Source organism: Condylostylus longicornis, unplaced genomic scaffold (assembly GCF_029603195.1).
Source record: "Condylostylus longicornis isolate FDR11 unplaced genomic scaffold, ASM2960319v2 ptg000094l, whole genome shotgun sequence".
Taxonomy (NCBI): Eukaryota; Metazoa; Arthropoda; class Insecta; order Diptera; family Dolichopodidae; genus Condylostylus; species Condylostylus longicornis.
In genome coordinates this window covers 236,650-259,929 of record NW_026578062.1, presented here as the reverse complement: position 1 = coordinate 259,929, position 23,280 = coordinate 236,650, and the positions used below count along the sequence as shown (strand labels likewise).

At 28.9% G+C, this 23,280-nt stretch overlaps 2 protein-coding genes across 4 annotated transcripts; one reads left to right on the top strand and one right to left on the bottom strand.

Annotated features, from left to right (window-relative positions):
- Positions 1-2,345: 2,345 nt before the first annotated feature.
- Positions 2,346-6,315, top strand: LOC129613887 (vacuolar protein sorting-associated protein 45). Of its 3 annotated transcripts, none has more exons than XR_008697346.1 (6): positions 2,346-2,636; positions 2,694-2,955; positions 3,006-3,204; positions 3,255-4,336; positions 4,385-6,136; positions 6,211-6,315. XR_008697346.1 is itself a non-coding variant. In XM_055528196.1 (5 exons), the coding sequence occupies exons 2-5, from the start codon at positions 2,863-2,865 to the stop codon at positions 4,736-4,738; spliced, it is 1,728 nt and encodes a 575-aa protein (XP_055384171.1). In that variant the 5' UTR covers positions 2,346-2,636; positions 2,694-2,862; the 3' UTR covers positions 4,739-6,309. The 3 variants fall into 3 exon arrangements, 1 of the variants encoding a protein (XP_055384171.1); XR_008697347.1 differs by having other exon boundaries at positions 4,385-5,962; positions 6,016-6,309; XM_055528196.1 differs by having other exon boundaries at positions 4,385-6,309.
- Positions 6,316-18,756: 12,441 nt separating this feature from the next.
- LOC129613894 (troponin C) lies at positions 18,757-22,043 on the bottom strand. The gene is made up of 5 exons (XM_055528214.1): positions 21,897-22,043; positions 21,671-21,701; positions 19,795-19,938; positions 19,476-19,727; positions 18,757-19,406 (listed from the first exon to the last, which is right to left on the bottom strand). The coding sequence occupies exons 1-5, from the start codon at positions 21,903-21,905 to the stop codon at positions 19,378-19,380; spliced, it is 465 nt and encodes a 154-aa protein (XP_055384189.1). The 5' UTR covers positions 21,906-22,043; the 3' UTR covers positions 18,757-19,377.
- Between the last annotated feature and the right edge of the window lie 1,237 nt (positions 22,044-23,280).

Below are 23,280 nucleotides of genomic sequence, written 5' to 3'. Positions count from 1 at the left end.
ATTTTAGATATTATTTTCTAATTCCCTCTTAAAATTTTTTCTTTAATATGTATTCATATCAATATTTAATAATTATATTTTATTAATTATATTTTCAACTTGACACCAAAGTTACTTCCCATATCTTTAGTTAACTTACACTATGAGAAAAAAAAGCTGTTCACTTAAAAATAATAAAAGGCTTTCAGTAACATATAAAACGTTGAAGGCGAAGGTTGTGCTTGTTGTTTTTCCGCTGTTTCAAGAATTTTAAAATAATTATTTATGAAAATATTAATATACTTTTTTGATTTTTTAAATATATTTTGGAATTTTACCTGCTTTATAAAAGTATGAATCTATTTTAACATTTCTTCTCAAAAAATAGCAACTTCAATTTAAAAAAACCCATATAAAATAAGATCGTGCTTTCAAGTTTCTCTCTGAGCATTGGGACTTGTTAGATATAAAGACATTATTGGAAAAATAAAATAAAAGAAAAAAAAAATTAATCAGAATTGAGGTAAACATTATTTAAAAATTTTGTTAACATTATTTAAAAACTCAAAATTTCATTTTTGTATAAGAAATTTAAAATAACAAAAATATGTCGCGATTTATGTGTTTACCGCGGCTGACAAAAATACAGGCATTGACTCTAGGAGAGAGTGACAGTTCACATATTTTGTCGTGTACCCTAGACTAAAATATATAGCTCCAAATTTTTTTTTTATTCACTGGATTATCATTTTTTACTCTCAATTCTCTGAGATATCGCCTGACATGGCGACACAAAAAAAATGCGGAAAAAACTCGTTAATATATTTAATCAAAATTATTAAAATTTGAATGTTTGAAATGTTGCTCAGAAAACTCCAAATTTCATTGCAATATCAAACTTTTTAGGTTTTAATCAACTTTTCGTATAGAAAACTCGAAATGAAAATAGGCAAAAATCATAATTTTTCTAAAACAACAACAAAAAATACATATTTGTATAAGTTTTAAAGTTACTAATGAGGTAGTTTAGGTTAATTAGTGAATTAGCCTTACTAACAATGTGAAAATATTTCTCAATAATATCAAAATCACAAATATATGCCTAAAAAGAATTATATGGACTTTTAATATAAAAATAATTCACATATGCAATAATTTTTATGAATTATGAAGCATATAAATTTAACCAACATAATATACTCATGAAAATTATATTGATATATACGTGATTATATAAGTATGCATATTGGGAGACATAACATACAAAATTAACAAACTTGTTAATCTCAATTGTAAATTTTCTCAAATTTGAAAAAATACACCAAATTCAACTAAATACTTTGAAAAGAAAATGGCACTATTTTTTGTTCTTGTATTGTAGCATTTATTGAAATCTTAAAAAAATGAACAGAATCTGGAAGGTTTTTAATATCAATATTTTTAATGTTTTAATAACACAAAACTTTAAGAATGTAAGCACTAGTAAAGTAGAAAAGGATTGAATTTTAATTTTTTCTAATTAAAAATTTGAAAAAAGTTGATCTTGTGGGAAATTTATCTTAATTCTCTTAGGGTCCAAGCCTCTATTTCTATCAGGCGTGTTTCTACATCATATTAAGTCTGTTTGGGATAAAATTTACAAAAACTTTAAAAAGAGAAACAATGACGAAATTTCTCTCAAAAATAAAAAAAAATCTAATTTAAAGAAAAAATAGACCAGACAGAAAACTTGAAAAAACTTTGTAAATATGCGATAAACGTCAAATTTCAACGTATTCATCAAACGTAAACAAACATTTTTTTGCTATACAAAAAACCGAAAATTTTGATTTTGAATTATACATATATGTACGTGTGAAACTTAGAAAAAACCATTTGCGAACCTATTTTGATTAATTTATTTAATTTTTAAGTGAAAAGTTTAGAAAAAAAAGTCATTGTTAATGAAAATTTTTTTTTCCTAAAATAAAACCTTCTGACATAAACAAGAAAAACATATATTTCGACAGCTGTAAGATTTGAAAAGTTGTTAAAACACTACATTTTACTTTACAAAACTTGAAAAAACTTTAAACCAAAACATTGAGAAAATGACAATGTCATAATTTTCTCTTTTTTTTTGTTCAAAAAGTATTATTCCAGACAGTTCGCATGCATACCTTTCATTCTTTAACAAGATATGAAATTTTAAATTTATAACTATTACTTTCATACATTCGAATTTTTAAACTTTCTGAAATCTTTTATAAAATGAAAAATAAAATACATATGAAGAATAAGTTTTGATGTTATCAAAATAAAAATAACAAAATTTTTAGCTAACTTAATTTAATTTTATTTCAGTTCGATGCTGATGATACACTCGTTTGTTTACAATATTTTGTATCTTTTTTGCCTACACATTTCTTATTACTCGTACCATCTATTTTCAAAGAAAAATGGAATATTTTAAGATTTTGGAAGTAGCAAGCAAAACAAACGAAAAATAACGGAATGGAATAAGTCGAACTACTTTGATATATAGATAGACAACTACTTTGACATATATATACCTTGGTTGACATGCTTTACTCCTTTTGCAAACAAACCCAAAGCTTTTTGTTAAGCAAATTAAACCAATTTCAACCATTGATGCAAAATTGGTCGTGTAAACGCAGGTAATGGGCCTTCAAAAGTTTTTCTCAAATTTTTTTTACTGATTGTAAAACTTTTAGCTGTTGTGTCAGTTTCAATATTAATTACATACAATAAACATTAATATTAACAACCGTCACTCAAAGCTACCAAATTAAAGGGGTGTATTACCTTGATGTTAGCCTTATTATAAGAAAAGTGTAAATTTTAATTGAAGTTTTATAATACAATTATTAATGTGGATTTACAATGAATGTAGTAACGGCTGTTAAATTGTATATTGAAAAAATAACAAATGAATCTGGCCCGGGTATGAAAATTATTCTAATGGACAAAGAAACGGTAAATAATTTATATTACTTTTCAATTGTCCTTTTATATGATCTTTTCAGACTAGTGTTATATCAATGGCATTGAGCCAATCGGATATGCTTAAGAAAGAGGTTTACCTTTTTGAGAGGATAGATTCTGGTAGATCAAATGAAAGACTAAAATATTTAAAATGTATAGTTTTCATAAGACCTACAAAACAAAACTTAGCCTTGTTGGCAGAAGAATTACGCAGTCCAAAATATGGAGCGTATTATATTTGTAAGTGTTGTGTTAAATTATAAATTATTTTATATTAAAAAGAAATTTAGATTTCAGCAACATCATTCCTCGAACTGATATAAAAATGTTGGCAGAATGTGACGAAAGTGAATCAGTGCGTGAAATAAAAGAAATATATGTTGATTACTTGTGCGTTAATCAAAACTTATTTTCACTAAACATTCCATTTTGCATGTCACATTTAGCTTGGTTACCCGAAGCTCTTACAAGAACATTGCAAGGCATCACATCAATCTTACTATCTTTGAAATTTCAACCTGTTATTAGATACCGCGCTGGAAGTGTGCCTGCTCAGACCTTAGCCAAACAAATTTATGATCAAATTACTAAAGAGTCTACACTATTTGACTTTAATGCATATGATAATAACGGGGTCCCCCCACCCCTGCTTCTTATTTTAGATAGAAGAGATGATCCAGTGACACCTTTGTTGCATCAATGGACTTATCAAGCTATGGTTCATGAATTGTTGTCGATAAATAACAATCGTGTTGATTTATCGGAAGTTGTAGGAATACCAAAAGATTTAAAAGAAGTAGTTCTATCGGCAGAACAGGATGATTTTTACGCAGCAAACATGTATTCAAATTTTGGTGAAATTGGTTCAAAAATAAAAAGTTTGATGGAAGAATTTCAAAAAAAGGCTAAAGACCAACGAAAAGTGGAAAGCATAGCCGATATGAAAAATTTTGTTGAAACGTATCCTCAATTTAGAAAGATGTCTGGCACAGTTACTAAACATGTATGCGTCGTAGGTGAATTATCAAATTTGACGGCAAAAAGAATGTTGTTTGATATTAGCGAGCTGGAACAGGAAATGGCTTGTAAAGGAGATCACTCAGCTCAATTGCAACGAGTGAAAAAATTAGTAGCTGATGAAAAAATTTCACTTGACGATGCATTGAAATTAATTTGTCTCTATGCCCTAAGATACGAAAGACATGCAAATTGTGATACTCTAAGTTTGCTTCAGACATTGAAAAACAGAGGTGGAAAAGCATTTGTTGTACCTAGACTTTTGGAGTATGCTGGCCAGCATGCTCGACAAGGAGAACTTTTTAATTTAGTAAGGATTGCTGACGCAGTTAAGCTCACGAGGAATTTAATAAAGGTATTTAGTGTACTTATTTAGGTGTTATTTGAAAAACTTGTTTTTAAGGGATTGAAAGGAATTGAAAACGTCTTTACTCAGCATACTTGTTTGTTAAAAGAAATTCTTGAGGAAGTATTTAAAGGAAGAGATTTGGATCCTATGTACCCTAATATAAGCTCCGATGTTCCTTCTTTTAGGAGACCTCCGCAACAAGTTATTTGTTTCATAATTGGTGGAGCCTCATATGAAGAAGCCCTTGCTGTTCATCAAATGAACAATGCTGGTTATAAAGTTATATTGGGTGCAACAACAATTCACAATTCTGAGAGTTTTATTAAAGAAGTTTTGCAAGCAACATCCGGTATAAATTTTAAACATACAAAACCTTTAGAAAAATTTCATATGTTTGAAGGGATTTGAATTAAAAATGCACCAGGAAATTTTTTTATAAATTTAAACAAAACTCTTGAACAATGTCCTTTACAATTATGAAACATTTCGTCGTAACTATAAATTGAAGTTACAAATAAATGCGTGTGCATTGCTCAAATCAAAACGCTACCTTTATGACAATATTTTTTCAATGTTTAAACATTATTAAATAAATGAAGTAATACAGGGCGGTTCACGTAAGGTTGCAAATAAGAAAATAACATATAAATAAATGCTTATAACTTCGGCACCATACAATATAGAGTTTATCATTGGGAGCTTGTTTTACAGATGATTCATTGCTCTTTATTTTTTTTCCTACAATTAATTTGATTTGAGCCATTGTTTTTGAGATATAGCTCGCCAAAACATGGTTCTAAAGTTAAGTATTTAATATATATGGAGAAAAAATTCGGTATCTTTTTTTTTTTCAAAAGGCTGTAGCTCGAAAACGAGTATATCTGCATTTCTCCCCTTTTCATTATTTGCCACATGGTGGGAAACGCCCTGAATAGATAATTCACGTAGAACAAAAGTCTTCAAAGCATTTTTTTTTATTGCTTAAGTAATAGTCATGTGTCGTTTGCGAACGAACTAATCTTAAAGAACGAGTCACTTCATTGAACTTAGCTTATTAGTTCACTTCTTCAAAAGTGAAAGGATTCACTAGAATTCGCTCGTTCACTAGAATTCCAATTTTCTTTTTTAGGTATTAAAAATGACTGTGCGTGACTTCAATAATGCTGTATAAAAAGTTTACATGACTTCAATAATGCGCTTCCGACGTAAAGTTCACAATGTTTCCAAAAAGTTTTGAATAGTTTTTTTTACAATATAAAGGTATTGAAAGCTCTGAGACGGTAATACAACCTTTTTAATACCGTACTTAAATCTTTTTTAAGGCATTATTGAAGTCACGGTTTAGGTACGGTATTAATATATTTACACTGTAAAAAAAATTACCAAAGCTTTTCGTACATACATTTTGGAATACAATTTTTACCATATCAATACAACTTTGACGTTTATTTGAAAATTTCAATTTAAAGTTCTGTGCAAATGTTCATTTCTATAAAACGTTACCACATCATTAAAAACGTAGCATTTTTATGCTGCATTTTAAGAAAAAAAACTTGATAACTAGTACTTTATTGCTGAAAATATATGCTAGTTTTTTTTATTGGTTATTTCTGGCAACATTTATATGATAAGGTATAAGAAAAGCGTGCTCGATTATTTCGATACCTGATTTACTTTTATTTTAGGTCTCCACTACATACAAAACGCATTTACGAAAAGTGTCCAATGTCAACTTGTCCAAGCTTTTGCTAAACTTTTTGGAATTTGATATTTTGTAAAATTTACGTCGTAAGGGCATTATTCACGGTATGTCATTTCCTTCCGTTAGTTTTCTTTTGCATTTTGCTTCCAAATTCTTAAAATATTTCATTGTTATTTAGAAATAGATGGTAATAATAGTTGTTTGTCAAGAAAGAAATATTGTAAACAAACGAGTGCATCAAAAACAATCAACTGAAATAAAATAAAATTAAGTTAGGTAAAAATTTTGTTACTTTTATTTTGATAACAATATTTTTTTTCGTATTTTATTTTTCATTTTATAAAATTTAGGTGAAAACATTCGAATGTATGAAAGTAATAGTTATAAATTTAAAATTTCATACTTTGCTATACGGTACATACCTATTTAAGGTATACACAACATGATGTAGTAATATAAATGTTCCCCGTTTATATGGCTGCTTCAAGCAGTGTTGTTAATTTCAACTTTTTCTGTAGCATTTTGTCGTAAAAATAGTAGTATGGAGAGTTTTAGCGTAGTAATTTAGAGTTATCATTAACACCAAATATCTGACCATTGGTGCAGTGGTTATGGCACCGGTCCTTTAACCGAAGGGTCTCGGGTTCAAACCCCGGTCAGGTCACTATAAAAATTATATTCAATATTATTATAACTTAATATACAATACTAATAAAAATATTATACAAGTAATTTTCAAATATTCCTAATATTCGATATTAAAATAAAGTTGGGTCAAACCAATGGTTTGTATTGTAGCACTTTTCCCTTCAACAAGTGAAAATACAATCTATGTGTACCTACCACACTATTAAAATTATTTTCATTCATATATAAAACTATTTCTAGGATTGCCTATATTTAGGATGACGCATATATGTAGTCTTTGAAATAAAGCAAAAATTAATATAAAAAGGGGTTAACATAATGCTCTATTTTAAGGTTTAATTGTGTGAGTTAAGAAAAATAATTATATTTTTTAATTTCACGGAATTTACCGTTAGCTTTTTGCGTTTATAAAAATTTGAAAAAACTTGCGGTTTCGGAAATATAAGGTGTCAAAAATTCAAATTTTACGAATTTCAAGAGGCGATAACTTGAGAGGGGGTGGAGATGGAAAAAAATTTTCTTCTAACGAAATAAACTATTTATTAAGATCTAAAAGCCCCTAAAATTTCAATCTTCTACAGACTAGGATCTAGAAGAAAAACGAGATCAAAAATTTGGAAAAAAGACCTTTAGATAACGGTAAATTTGAACGGCCATTTTGTTTTTCTAAAGTTTAACTATAGTATACCGCGCTAGGGGAAGCAAGCCACTGCCTTTCTGCGTTTGAAAAATTTCAAAAATGCTTATGGTTTCATTGTAACAAATATTTAAAAAAGGCCATTTTTAGGGTTTTGGGGGAGTATAACTTCTAGAGGGGGGGAGATAGGTAAAAATTTTGTTCTACGGAAATAAGTTTCTAGTGTAGATCTCTTTCAGCTTTCTATCTTCAAGGGTGTAGAAGTTTTGTAAACAAAAAAAGTGTCCACGGACGGACGGACGGACTGACGGACGGACGGACGGACGCACAGAGTGAAACTAATAAGCACTTTTTTCAAAAATTTTTTTGGAAAAGTGCTAAAAACAAAAAAAACTAAGAAAAATAAATAGTAAATACGAAGGTCACTATTTATATTTCGGGTCTAGCAATAAAAAACAAACATCATTGGAAATGGTTTTATTGTTTTTCAAAATATTCCCCATGAAGATCAATACACTTTTGCATGCGCTGAAACCAATTTTCGTAGCACTTTTTCCACTCCGATTGAGACTCCTCCAAAACATGGTTTTTGAACGCATCGACTGCTTCTTCAGGTGTTGAAAATCGTTGTCCACGCATTTTTTTTTTGATGTGAGGGAATAAGAAGAAGTCATTGGGTGCTAAATCAGGACTGTACGGCGGATGACCCATCAATTCGACATTTTGAGTGCTCAAATAGTCCATTGTTTCAGCTGATTTGTGAGAGCTTGCATTGTCATGATGAAGAATGATTCGCCGGCGCTTGTTTGTTTTCCTTATTTCTTCGAAAACTTTCGGCAAACAGATGGTGGTGTACCATTCAGAATTGACCGTCCTACGTTCCACTAAAGGTACTGTGGCCACATGACCGGTTATACCAAAAAAAACGCGATCATTTGCTTCGATGTGCTTCTTCCACGAACAACTTTTGTTGGATTTGGCTCGTCTTGGAACACCCATACGGTCGATTGCTGTTTCGTTTCGGGCTCATATGCATAGATCCATAATTCATCACCTGTGACTATCTTATAAACGTCTTTTGACGCACCGCGATTGAATTTTTTCAACATTTCTTTGCTCCAATCGACACGAGCCTTCTTTTGTGCAATCGTCAAATTTTTTGGGATCCATCGAAAACACACCTTTTTCACGGCAAGATGTTCATGCAATATCTTATGTACGCTGGTGGAACTAATGCCCAAGGATGCCTCAATCTCACAGTATGTCACATGCCGGTCCATCATTATCATTTCGCGCACAGCATCGATGGTTTCCGGCAAAACGACCGAAATTGGCCGACCTTCACGAAATTCATCCTGGAGCGAACGGCGTCCGAAACCATACTCTTGGTACCAGCGATTTACAGTGGTTTACCAAAAGTCGAAACAAGTTGATCGAGACACTCTTGTCTCGATAATCCGCGCCGAAAATCGTAAAAAATCATCGCACGAAAATTTTCACGGGACAATTCCATTTTTTGACCGAGATGAATTTTTCAAGTCACTGTAAACAAAACAATTCGCGCTCGAATGACAAAACGTTCTGAGTGAAGTTGTCCTAAAAAATGTCAAACTTTCCAATGGAAGTGTCAGATTGCACCTGGCAGCACTAGTATTGCCAGGACCCGAAATATAAATAGTGACCTTCGTAGTAATAACCTCAAATAATTAATATATAAATAAAAACTACGGCAGGCTAGTCACCTACCTAGTTAAACCCTATGACGCTATGAAACTAGTGCATGAGAAATCATGCACTAGCACTATGCTCCTTCTAGGAGTGAACAAAGGAAAAAAAAAAAATTAACACCAAATAAATAGTAAGGTGTCTGACTAAATGGATGCAAGCAAGTGCTTGCGTAAAAATGTTTTTATATCCGTAAATGTAAAATCAAGTCACCCAAATGAGCTACGCGCCTACGCAACGTATTGATATTTTCGACTTTGATAAAGGTAGGTACATTTTGTTTTTGGTTTTTTGATAGTTTCTTTTTGTGTCACATTGATCTAGTTATTGTCAATTCACATATTGCGTAAAGCAAGAACTTAAACAACAATATAAATTTTTTTTGGAAAATAATTTTTAATTTTGAAGAACAAAAACTCTATATACCAAAAAATATTTTTAGGTCTTCTTATTTTTGTGTAAGTGGTGCTTTTAACAATACAATAATGGCATTTTCATAAACCAAATAAAATGCAAATAATAAAGGCAAAATAGTAGTAAAAATGGCTTTGAAGTGGTATAGAATGCCAAAATGTAGTAAAATGCTACAATTGTAGTAAAATTAAAAACACGGGCTTCAAAGCTTATTATTGTCTATATCATGGATGGCAATTAAAGGGCACGCGTGCCAAACTTGGCACGGAAAAAAAATTTGATGGCACGTTATAATTGTGCCTCGACAAATTTTTATATAGATTTTTTTTCTAATAAAAAATCTAAAAACTCGTTGAAAAATTGATTGAATGAAAAATTTCCTAAAAATGATAATTTCCTAATAGCGAAATGACAAATATTCAAAACCAAACATATTCAAATGTTATATTCTTTTTATTTTTGTTTTTTTTTCACTTCACTAACCCAGCATTTACACGTACAAGTTACTTGCAAGAAAGTTGCAATACATACAAAAATTTTACTAACACATTGAAATATTTCTACTTGCTTGTTTACTTGCAGTTCAACTTGCAAGAAAATTTTGCTGCCAGTAATTTGACATATTGAGAAATTCACAAAAAAAAATTTGTTGTTTTGATTTTTTTTTTTTTTAATTTAAAATTTTTGAATTTTGTTTTGAAAAAATTAAACTTAGCAAACTTATGGTTTCTAAAATTTATAAACAATTATATATATTGCTAGTTGTTTTCTTCTCAAAGACATTTTCAAAAATCAACTTGCTAAACGCCTACGTCATAATAGCAAGTAATTTGACATTTGGAAAAACTAATTGACAATTAATATTATACAAACTTGCTTGCAAGTAACTTGTATGTGTAAATGCTGGGTAAGTAAAGTATTGACAAAAAATTGAAAACGAAAAAAAATTCAAACCGCTTTGAAAATGCATTGAGTATTCAAAAATTTCAAAAAAGAAAAAACATAGTAAACTTTGAAGTTTTCTTTTTAAAACAAAAAAGTTGTGGTTTTTAGGGTAAGAAAAATTATCCATATTTCATTTGGAGCGAAGTTAGCAAGAGTGAATGTCATAATTGTTTTTCTGAGTTTACACAACACGTGTCGTGTTTAGTTTTTTACCGTTATTTTTAATTGAAAATACTTCTAATAGAAAGTGAATGAAAAACATCGACCAATTTCTAATGCTAAATATTTTTACAGCTGTAAACTTGATTTCGGTAATGAACTAATTTAACAAATAAACATTATTTAAATATATATAATTTTTATCGTGTAATTTTAGATTTAATTATTTACCCCATTAACATGTCACCAATAAAAAAACAAAAACTACAGGATGTTCGCAGTTTTTTACCATCTTGGACAATTGATTACGGCTTTATTAAACATGGAGATAAGAGTCGTTGTGGTCTGTGTTCCGAAGTTATTGTATGTCGAACATCTTCTATTAAACGACATTTTGAAACTAATCACAGGGAAATTTCTGAAAAAAATATTGCCGAAAGAAGAGAATTAAGATCACAACGATTAAAAGATGTTGGAAAACAATCAAATTTGTTTTCAAGATTTGTGAAAACTCCTAATAATATAACAGAAGCGAGTTTTGAAATTTCTTATTTGATTGCTAAACACTCGAAACCATTTTCTGACGGAACGTTTATAGAAACACTTATGTTAAAAGCTGCTTCCAGTTTGTTCCAAGATTTCAATAATAAGGAAAAAATTCTCCAAAGAATACAAGAATTACAGATGAGTAGAAATACTATTAAACAAAGAATTTTAAAAATGAGCATTAATATTTCCGAACAACTTCAAACCGATATTAATAGTTGCGATTTCTTCTCAATTTGTTTGGATGAAACAACTGACATAAACTCGTCTGCCCGATTAGCAATTTTTGCACTTTATTCAAAAGGGAATGAAATACGCGAGGAGCTGTTGAAATTAGCAAATATACCGGAAAGAACAAGAACAAAACAATAGGGTCGATTTTAAAGAACTTGATGACATAGAATGGCTAACAAAATTAATGTTTTTCACTGATTTAACATTACATTTAAACTCTCTAAATAAAAAATTGCAAGGGCGTGGGAAGACGATTGAAGTTATGTTTGGACTTATAAAGGGGTTTGAAGTTAAACTAGCAAACCCTATTTGCCATCCCTGGTTTATCCGTTTTAGTATCAAGTGAATGCTCATTCAAAGTCCTTGTTTTGAAAAAAATAAAAATTAGTTTTATAAAAAGTTATCTTTTACAGACATACGTACATATACAATTTACTGGAAAAAAACAAATGTAGGTTGAAATTTTTTTTTAATTTTTTTGAAAATTGTGATTTAGAAAATTTAAAACTAAAAATTTTAGATTAATTTTAAGTATATAAAATCAGCATTTTTCTATAAAACTACATATGATAACAAAGTGGTCACAGTAAACGAAATGTAAATAAAAGTTCCATACTTTTTAGATCTACTGACCAAAACCTAATGTCTAAACGTAAACGAATCATTGACTTGTCTAAACAGTCAATAAAACAACGTTTAAATAAAGAACTATCAGTGATTCATGGGGAATTTTCGGAAACTAAAAATTTTGATGATGATAGAGTTGAATTAATTAGCGAAAATGTAGAGCTCTCAAATCAGATACACATACATCATTTTTTACAGCATTGATCTGCAAGATATAACTAAATAAAATTAATATTAATATTCGAGTCTTTATTTGTGACATTCGCATCCGATCTATTTGTCAAAACCTCGTATTAATGAATTGTTTCGAAGAAAAGAAGATGAAAACCATCATAATTACATTTTATAGTTAGAACAACTGGATATTGACATGATTAGACAGTTTCCACATGATTATCTTAAAGATTTCCACATTCGATATGTTTAGAGTCAGTAGGAAAATTTTAAAAAATATGGGTTAACGGTGACTCATCATCACTTTTATCACTTGGAGATGTTCAAAATATTTCCAATTTATTAGAATTAAGCACTACGCAGCCCTCTGATTTTCAGCGCAAAGTACGAATTCTAATAGAACTTTCATATTTTAACAGTACAGAATTTAGAGCATTCTTGCTTTACAGTGGACCAGTAGTTTTAAAAAATGTTTTACCCACTTTCATGTTTTACTCACTTAAATGTTACAACCACTTTCTTCTGTTACACACTGCTATACCAATTTTATGTACCGAATCGCTTTTTGAAAGCAAAGTTAATTTTGCAGAAAGATTATTAAAAGAATTTAGGTCTGGGTTTGCTCAAATTTCTGGACGACATTACATTACATATAACATGCATTGCTCAACATATTTGGTGGATGACATAAAAAAGTTTGGAGGTTTAGATGACTTTTACGCATTTCCATTTGAAATTTTTGGATTACAAAATATTAAGAAAGAAAAGAGAGTGAAAAAGAAAACTTTATATGGGCAAGTAATTTTGAGGACCTTTACAAGCAATGAACAAGATCCTCGTAGAAATTATCAGTGGGAATTATTTTGTGAGAGGAAAGAAAATGTTGAACGGAATCAGCTTTTACGATATACAGATTAGTTTATAAAATTTTATTTACTTTGATTTAAATTTTATTTACTTGATGAACGATCTCTTGTTTATCCAGTAAAAATGATACATAAAAAACTTTTAATGACGAAGATTAAGGAAGGAAGTACTGATTGTTTCATTAAATTCCCAATTCTTCATTCAAAAAATAGAAGGTTTGTATCTACAACAGTTAGTTTTCTCGACTATCATATTTGTTTTATCCAAAACTTCTTTCTTTGTGCATGTTATAATATTCATATATTTATATTTCCTATTATAATTAAAGCTTTATTTATTTATTTTGTTTTATTATATAGCTACTAACAAAATTAATCACAATTATTATGTAAATAAAAAAGTTAGCACACATTTCCAACAAAATTTTAAAACGATTGTTTATTCTGATTTAATTTGCATTTATATTTTTTCTATTAAATTTTTTATTGTTAATCATCTATAGTTTTGTACAAAATTCTAATGCACACATTGTATAATGTACGTGCAATTAAATTTTTATTCTCCATTGGAGAGACACTGGAGCTGTAATAGGGGTCATAACGATCATTGACTTATTTGCGAACACACCGGAAGGATGATCTTTGCAGGAACTACTGTGACAATAAGGAGGAGGAAGAGATGTCCGGATTTGCTTGGAAGTACACGCAGATTCCTTGGGTCTTTTTTTCTTTTTACGGATTACGGATCTGGCAAATGTAAATGCTATGTGCCTTAGCCAATTCCTGAAAAGCTCGAAGTGGTTCTCCTGCTGCGGGGTTTTGTGGATACGGCGGTATCATACTGACCTATGTTTACCTAGCGGTAGCCACGTTAGCCTTTTTATATATTTTATATTCGAGGCTAGATAAAAAAACAAAATAAATACGATTTAAGATTTTGACCATGTTTGGAACAAAGAAAAGTGAAACTAGAAAGAATTTAGTTTCGCTATTTTTTTAAGATGCTCCCTCTTTTTATTTATCCTTATTCGTCGGTCAATTTATTTAATAATCTATTTATTAATAGTGAATCTATGTATGTGCATGTGTATTTCATATAGCACCTTGCATATGTGGTACATGTTTTACAATGACTGACTGAAATACAGGCCTGAACCATAGGAGGAATGACAGATTACTGCCGACGACCTTACACGTATTCTTATAGGATCTATAGAGGAAACATCACAAATCTCTCACAAGATCAACCTTTTCCAAATGAAACTTAAATTAGAAAGAGATTGAATTTTAACTCCGTGGTACAAGAAAATAAAATTGTGCAATTTTTTTTTGCTTTTTGAAGTATTAGGTTGAATTTTGTGTATTTTTTCAAATTTTAAAAAATGTACATTTGATATTAATAAGTTGCTAATTATGTCTCCCACAATGCATACTTCTTATATAATCACACATATATCTATAGATTTTTCATGTGATTAAATAATATAGATAGATTTTCATGTCAGAATTAAATAGTATACATCATAATTAATAAAAATTATTGCATATGGCTGTTTTTTATACTCTGTACTGAATATAACTTTGGTTTCGAGTTTGTAACCACTTGAAGGGTCGTCTCCAGTATGGACATGTAAGTATATTATTGTTCAATGAACAAATAAACGAACAAATAAGACCAAATTTTCATAAGTTGCTTCTTTTGTGCCAAGGACAGACCCTATTGTTATTGTACCCATTCGGTAAACGGGTTCAGGTAGATGCCATACAACTTAAAGATTATTTTAAATTTTTCAAGAACTAACAAAGATATAAATATGAAATTTTGTACACGAGTGTACAATTACATTTTACATATGCTCTAAAGATTTCAATGGAATGGCTGCTCTGGTTTGGGTAACTGCCATGTAACTCCAAAAGCTAATTATAAATATTGGGAAAAATAGTAAAGTTAGGTTCATGTGATTTACCAGTTGTGTGTCTAATTATAGGTCACACATATCCTTGAAGTTTTTTTGGAATGGCTTGACAGGTTCGAGTAATTGCGATTTAACTGCAAAAACTAATTTTAAATATTCGGAAAAAAATAAGGTTAGATTCATCAGGCTTGGTAGTCATGAATTCAATTATAGCTCAGGCAGGTTCAAGTAACTTGCATACAACCGTAAAAGCTAATTCTAAATATTTCAAAAGCAAGTCTTCAGATTTTCAAAGTATTCAGTCGGTTTTTAATGACCGAAATTTTTTGACTTGTTTTATATTAAAAATTATATTTAGTTATATTAGAAAATATATTCACATTATTAGTAAGTCAAATTCACAGATTTAACTAAAATATCGTATCAGGAGCTTTAAAAGCTTATACAGGATAGGTTAAGCTAGATACAAGTTTATAAGCTGGTACAAGTTTCTTTATAATATTTATATTACGTTCATTTTTATATGAGGCACAACTATTTTTTATAATGATTATAAAATTATAAAAAAACTCTATAATAATAATTAAAACGTAAAATCTACTAATTACTAATTTAAATTCTAACTTAAAATTTAAACTTACTTTATTTTATGTAGTGTATTTTGGGCTAAAAAAAATCTGATGTAGTCAGCAAATAACCGACTGCAATGTTTATTGTTTAGTTAAGTGAAAGCATTACAAAAGATTATAAAAATGCCTTTTAAACACTTCTTCCTTACAAAAATGTAAATTTGGCATTTATGGGATTCGCTTTGTGCTATCTGAATTCCCTAAAAACCTCGTCAATTAGTTTTGATAACAACCAAACCTCAAATATCAAATTTCAGGAAATTCCACCAATCCGTTTCGTAGATATGGTAAAAAATGTAAAATCGGTCCCCAGTTTGGTTTCCAATCCCCGATCGTCCCAAAAAATTTGTATGTTAATTTTTTTAATATTCCAAATTCAAATATTCAATTTTAGGAAATTGGTTGATTATTTGTCTTTATATACGCAAAAATGTAAAATTTGTCCGCAAAAAAAGTCCAATTCCTAAGGCGTGATATATCCGTTGATCAATCCGTGACATAGCCAAAAAACCTCAAATACTAAAGTGAGGTGTGTGCACGCGTGTATCACATAGCTCGGTTCAGCCGAACTTGAGATACACGCGTGCACACACAGAAAAACAAACCGAAAGACCAAGACCTCTCTAAAAATAAACTATTAATGCTTCCCTACTATGGAGAACTGCGCTGCCACCGAAAACTCGATATGCAAGATTTGTTGTCATCGTATAATTGTATGCCATGCAAATGTTTGAAACAACAGTTTAACATTTAAAACAATACTGAAATATGAATTTGAAAAAATTTTCAATTTTTTCTTTCTTCCCACCTTTCTTTCTTTTTCGTTCAATAGAATTTAAATGGGAAGCTTTTTAAAAAATGTGTGTTATATGCTGAGATTTTTTGAAATATTCGACTCTCTTTTAAGAAACAAGAAGAAAAAAATAATAAGAAACATGATCAATGGAATTTAAACAAAAAATAGGAACGAGGGCTACAAATCGTAATACTTCGTAAAAAAAATGAGTATTGGGTCTTGCTAGATATAAAGATATTAGCCGTGACTTCATTAATGCTTTATAAAAAGTTTAAGTACGTTATTAGTACAATTATACTACCGTCTCAGTGCTTTCAATACCTTTACATTGTAAAAAAACTGCTGAAGTTTTTGACACATTTTGGAATACAATTTTTACAATATTAATACATACTTTGACGTTTGTTTGAAAATTTAAATTTTAAGATCAGTACAAATATTAATTTTTAACAAACGTTACCGCATCATTAAAACCCTAGCTTTTTTTATGTTGCAGTTTAGGAAAAAAACTTAATAATTAGCACTTTATTGCAGAAAATATATGCTTATTTATTTAATTTGTTATTTTTGGTAACATTTATATGACATGTATTAGATTATCGAAAAAATCGAGCACGCTTTTATTTTTATTTTATTATCATGCTTAGTTCAAACATTTACAATTACTTAACTTATATACTTATGTACCTTCAATTATTTAATTTAATTTAGAAATTAGATGAAATAGGATACATTTTGTATTTATTTTTTTATATTTACTTAAAAATAATCAAATAAAAAGATGCTTAGTGGGCAAAAAGTTTAACTCAAAAATTCTTAAAATAAAAAAAAAACATTGCAAAGTCAGTAAATTATTAATGTAGGTCAGAAAATTTTTCAAATATATAAAATATTATTTATGATATTTACACCCATAATAAATATTATATTAAAAGCTAATGAGCTTACAGACTGTACAGCTAATGTAAATTTATGAAAAGGGTGTTCTTAAGTTGGACTTTCGTTAACGTTAACTCTTCACGCGAAATGTATTCGTTTACAACACCTAACATTCTAGAAATAGGTTCATTCTTGTCATAAGAATGAGTACGATTACTTATATATATTAATTATAAGAATTTAGTACGATATTAATTATAAGAATTTAGTACGATTACAAGGCAGATGGAAAATTTTATTATTCCGAAAACGTCTAACACTGTGAGACTGTGAGAACTGTCTGAAAGTCAACATTATAACGCCATTAATAATAAAGCTAATTCATAAACTCGTTGGTCTTTAATGGAACTAACTCGGTTAAGTTTATCTTTATTTAAGTAATAGTCAAAAATAATACTTAAGGATCGACGAGTGTAAGTAACGACGGAGCATTTCAAGACAAGGAAAAGATTGTTAAAGCCGCACCAATACGAACGAATCCATTTAATATAAACAAGACCAAAAACCATACTTTATTACCTTAAAAAGAATTACGTTATGTGGTAGTAAATCAAAAGGTTTACTCATACGATTGTGTACAACATTCGTCAGGGAACCGGATTCCATTGTATTTAAAAATTTAGAGCTACATTCGACTAGATTGGTGACGGTTGATTTTATTTTTAGAAACCCATGCTGATTTGTCACCACCAACTTTGAACACTAATTGTAAATTACATCATAGACCATTAATTCAAATACTTTTGGGATGCTAGAGAGCTTTGCTACCGGACGGTAATTTTCGATGTTCTTTTTTCTCCCTTTTTGTGTACGGGTCGTATAAAAGAGGTTTTCCAACAACTAGGAAAAGTAAATAAGATTGAAATTGGTTTTGATAGAACAGAAGAACATTGCTTCAATTTCGGGGATATTATCAGGATCCGGAAAGCAATCGTTGTTCCCAAATAAAAGGCTCCCAAATAAAAGCAAACTTTTCTAGCTCGAATTTTTCGATACCCGATTTACTTTTATTTCCCGTATTCACTACGTATAAAAGGCATTTAGGAAAAGTTCATAAGAGCTCTTAATAAACCGAGCATTAGATGCTCAGTGCACACGTCAGAGGTTAAGTGCTGAAAAAGTGACAGGTTTTAACTGAAAAAATGGTTAAGGGTAACGTTAGTTTAACATTCTAATGGCAAAAAATTTTGGTTTTCAATAGACTTTTGAGTTGAAATTTGATTAAAACATTGAAAGTTTAACTGAAAATTCCTTCTTAACATTTCTTAATTAGTTCAATATGATGACTTTGGTGACCCTAAAGAATCCTGTTGCGTTTGAAAAATTTTCTGGTTTGCAATGAATTACAAATAAAGGTATGTACTGTGCGCTCTTACCAGTTTGTGAAATATGATAATAGATTTAAGCTATAAATTTTGTTAAACCTTTGAATTGTGAACCACTTACTTGAGATGCAAAATTAAAATAAATTTGTACTTGTGATTTAGCTATATATATTTCTTTGTGTATGTGTTTTTAAATATATTACAATGATGTTTTTTTTTCTTTACATTTACGTGTTTTTTATACAAAATAATAAATAAAATGCATTACTCTGAATGATACCATACAAAACAATGAAAATATTTCCTTTTTTAATTATAAACTATACAGAAAAAAAATTAGCTTACAAAACTTAAAGATACAAAATTTACTAAAGATATTTTAGATAATAATGAAGATTTATTTTAAAAATATCCGTAGCATTTTATTTTTGAAGATTAACAATTCTTTGGTATTGAAGTAAAGTTTTTGCAACTCTCAAATTATTGGAGTTCTTATACTCGTAGATAATATTTACTATGTGTTGTATCGGCAAGAGCAGGTTGATGAAAAAATGTTTTTAAGAACTTTAGAATTATGATTGAGTTGAGAATTTTATATGAAACTTTTGTCTCTGCCCGTTAAATAAAGACGACTATTTATATTAAGTGAATTTTTAAAATTATGCAGAATTGATTACAATACTTGATTTTAGGTTGTAACCGTTTGGTACAACACCATTAGAATCTAATAGCGGTCTTTAAAATATCTGCATGACATACGGAAAATTATTCACCAGTCATCATTTCCATGAATTCTGTAAAACAAAAATAAAATATTATTAGCGAACATTACGGAATTTATAGTACGAATTTTAAATTTTTACCGTCAAAATCGACGGTACCAGACCCATCTGAATCAATTTCTTCAATCATGGAATCTAATTCTTCGTTAGTTAGAGCATCATCCAATTCCTTTAATATTTCCCTTAAGCATGATGTTGGAATAAAACCGTTACCCTGCTTATCATATAAACGAAAAGCTTCACGTAATTCTTTTTGCATAGATTCAGCATCCTCTTCAATGATGAATTTAGTAGCCAATTGCAAAAATTCTCCGAATTCTAAGCGTCCAGATTCTGTTATAAAAAAATGTTATAAAATTTTGATACATAAAATAAGTTTTATATCAATTTAATAACTTACTGTCTTCATCAACTTCATCGATCAGCTCTTCTAAAATTTTCTTATCGAAGGGTTGACCCATCAATCTTAGAATATCAGCTACAGTTTCTGTTGAAATACTGCCGCATTTCTGGCTGTCAAAGCTGTTGAAAGCTTTTTGGAGAACTGAAATATAGAAAAAACTTCAATTAAAATGTTAGTTTTTTTAAAATTATTTCAAATGAGAAAATTTTTTTTTCGGTATAAACCGACTGAATAGTGCCCTGCACTTTAACAATCCGAGTTTAAAAATTTGTTTTTGAATTATTTAGAGTTAATTTTGATGGCTAAATGGCAATCACTTGAACCGGTTGAAACACTCAATAAAAACTTCACGGATTTTATATCAGATGTATAAGCGGTCACACGACTGTCGAGTTTCATGAATCTAGCCTTAACATTTTTCAAATATTTAAAATTTTCTTTTGGAGTTGTATGGCAGCAATTTGAGCCTATCAAGTCATTACATTAAAGCTTCGGAAATATATCTGAACTGAAATTGGACACACGTTTGCCGAGTTTCATGAATCTACCTTTATTATTTTTCCAAATATTCAAAATTAGCTTTCGGAGTTGTATGGCAGCTACCTGAACCCTTTGTCCAAATTGGTCCAATTAAAATAGCAGTTGTCGTTGGCACAAAGTAAAAAACATGTGAAAGTTTGGTGTCGATTGCATTATTCGTTTTGGAGTTATATGCGATCGGACGGACATGTCTTAATCAACGCAGAATTTTACGCTGAGCAAAAATATATATATACATGTCCATAACGGAAACGACTCCTTTAAGTGGTTACAAATTCCATACCAAAGTGATTATACCCTTCACGAAATGCAGGATGTAAAAAAGGAAAAACGACGTATTCAATTAGAAAAAAAGAATTCTTATTTGACGGCAAATAAAAAGCGAAACGAAAAAGCGAGATACACAATTAAGTTGGTGGAGAAGAGGACATATTTTCTCCTTAAATCCTAATCCCTTTCTATTATGGTATAATATGTGCATTTTAGAACTTTATATAATCTAAACATTCATTATAGGTTTAGATAAATGGATAATTTTAAAATAAATTTTTCCCCTTGAAACAACACAAAATTTTATAGAAAATGTATTACGGAACGGTTGATCTCTTAAATATTTTTGTATATCAATAAATTAATATAAAGACTCGAATTATTGTTGTTTGAAAATATTTTGCAAACATGTAGGTTCCGATTGTGAAACTTTTTCCGATAACTATAGTTTACGTATATCAGTAAAAGATGTTTGCTTGAGATATGTACATACATACATACTTACGTATATGACGATTTTTCCTTATTGTTTACGAAATTGAGTTTTCACGAAAAATACAGTAATTGTGGATCACGGTAGCGTTAGGATGGAAAAAAATGAAATTAAATGTTGAATAAGACTTTTACATAATATCTAAACTAGAACTTTTCGCAAATTACATCAATTACATGAATTATAGTTTTCTTAATTAAGCATTACTTTCAACTAAATATGCAGTTGTTTTTATTATGTGTGTAAAGTAATGTGTATGCTTAACTTTGTTTAGAAAAATATATATGTATCTACGTATGAAATAAGAAATTATCAAAAGTGAATATAGAAAAAAGAATAAATTGTTCTTTTTCTATTTAAAAAACCCCAATATTTCTAACCTATTTGTTAACATTAAAAAAAGGTTTCCAAGCGAAAAGGTTTTTAATCATTTTCAAAAAAAAAAAATGCATTAAGAAGTATAACAGTAATTGAATTTAAAAAGAACAAAATTAAAATGAAATTTAAGTAAAATATGATGTAAAAAGTTATATCAATAAATACATAGTTGAATTTCTGTTTAAAACTTACCAGCAATTTGTTCTGGGGTTAGTTCATCTTCCTAAAAAATTCAAAATAAATTATATTATTTTATAATAGTCTATTTCAATATTATTACACTTTGACGTTATTTTCATTGTGTATTTAATAATATGTAGATTTAAATTATAAACGTTATAAGCAACAAGTTTTTATTAAATAATTTTATTTTGTCAAAAAATTTTTTATAAATAATATTTTAGAGAAATTAGCTTACATCAGCCATTTTAGAACGGATTTAGTTTTTCAATAAAATTAAAATTTAAAATTTAGGTATAATCCGTATTATCAGCAACAGGCTAATCAACTTAAAGCTTAGCGATCGCTTCTCAACTAAATTCGTTTAAACTTTCTTGCTTAATTTTTTATGTTAAATAGTTCTATATGCATACATATGTGTATACACTTATTGATATACATATTTATATGTATATATTGCTTTTTGGAAATTTTCATAATTTACTATAAAATTTTTTTGAAAATAGATTTTTTTTAAAATTTCATAAAACTTTTCTGAGGTTTGTCTTTTCAAAATAATATAATATGGAAAACATGTATTAATTAAGATTGCCAGGTATTAAAAATTCACAAGTGATATGAATTTAGAAAAGTAAATTTGACTAAATAATTACCTAAATATATCTTCAAATAACAAAACTGTTTGATGGATACTTGTTTGGTTGATTTTATTTTAATTAATTTAATGCAGTAAACTTTTTGTTTTTCACAATGATATTTTTCCATATGGCTTTACTTTTCGCAATGATCAAATCACAAAATTTAAACTAGGTCAATAAGGATCTTGATAAGTTAGTAAGGATTTCTTTTTCAATATAATAGAACGCTAACCAAAAAATTTTACGAAATGTAGAAATAAAGGCTTGAAGAGATAACTGATAAAAACAAGCAATGAAAAAATTTTCATACATTCAGGGATAGTTAAAATCTTAATAGGAGTAAATAAATTTAACCTATAGAAAAAGGACAAAACTGAAAAATTAATAATTAGTGTACTTAAATCGAGTTTTGTTAACTATGCATTTTCGGCGTGAAATGAAAAAAATATGTTAGTCTTAAATATTTGAAACAAATTGATTTTGAAATAAATTATTAAACATTTGAATCGAATTAAATATAAGCTGGTTCATAATTTTTAATCGTTTATAAGTCATTTGTTATATAAATATACATGAGTGCGTATATATGACGTAAATGGTTCAAAAATTAGGAAAGCTGTAGTTTTAGATACCTTAATTTAAAAAAGAATACCGGCTCTGGAAAAACCATAATATTAATAATATGAAAATATTGAGAATTATATTTACTTAAAATGTTTTTTTTTATGAATTTTGAAAACACATACTTGCAAAATATGAACTTTTTCAACAAAAAAATCAGTCGGCAACCATGCATTGCAGAAATCTATAATAAAGATTTTTAATTTTCAAGAAAATTTTTGTTTTTCTTAAAATATACTAAATTTATACTTTTGTAAAATCGTGTAGATAAGTTATTAATATGCAGCAAGGCTGCCGTTTGCCTCCGATTTGAAAATTTGTGTCCCCGGCTTCTTCTTTTACATTTTGGCTCCGATTTTATTT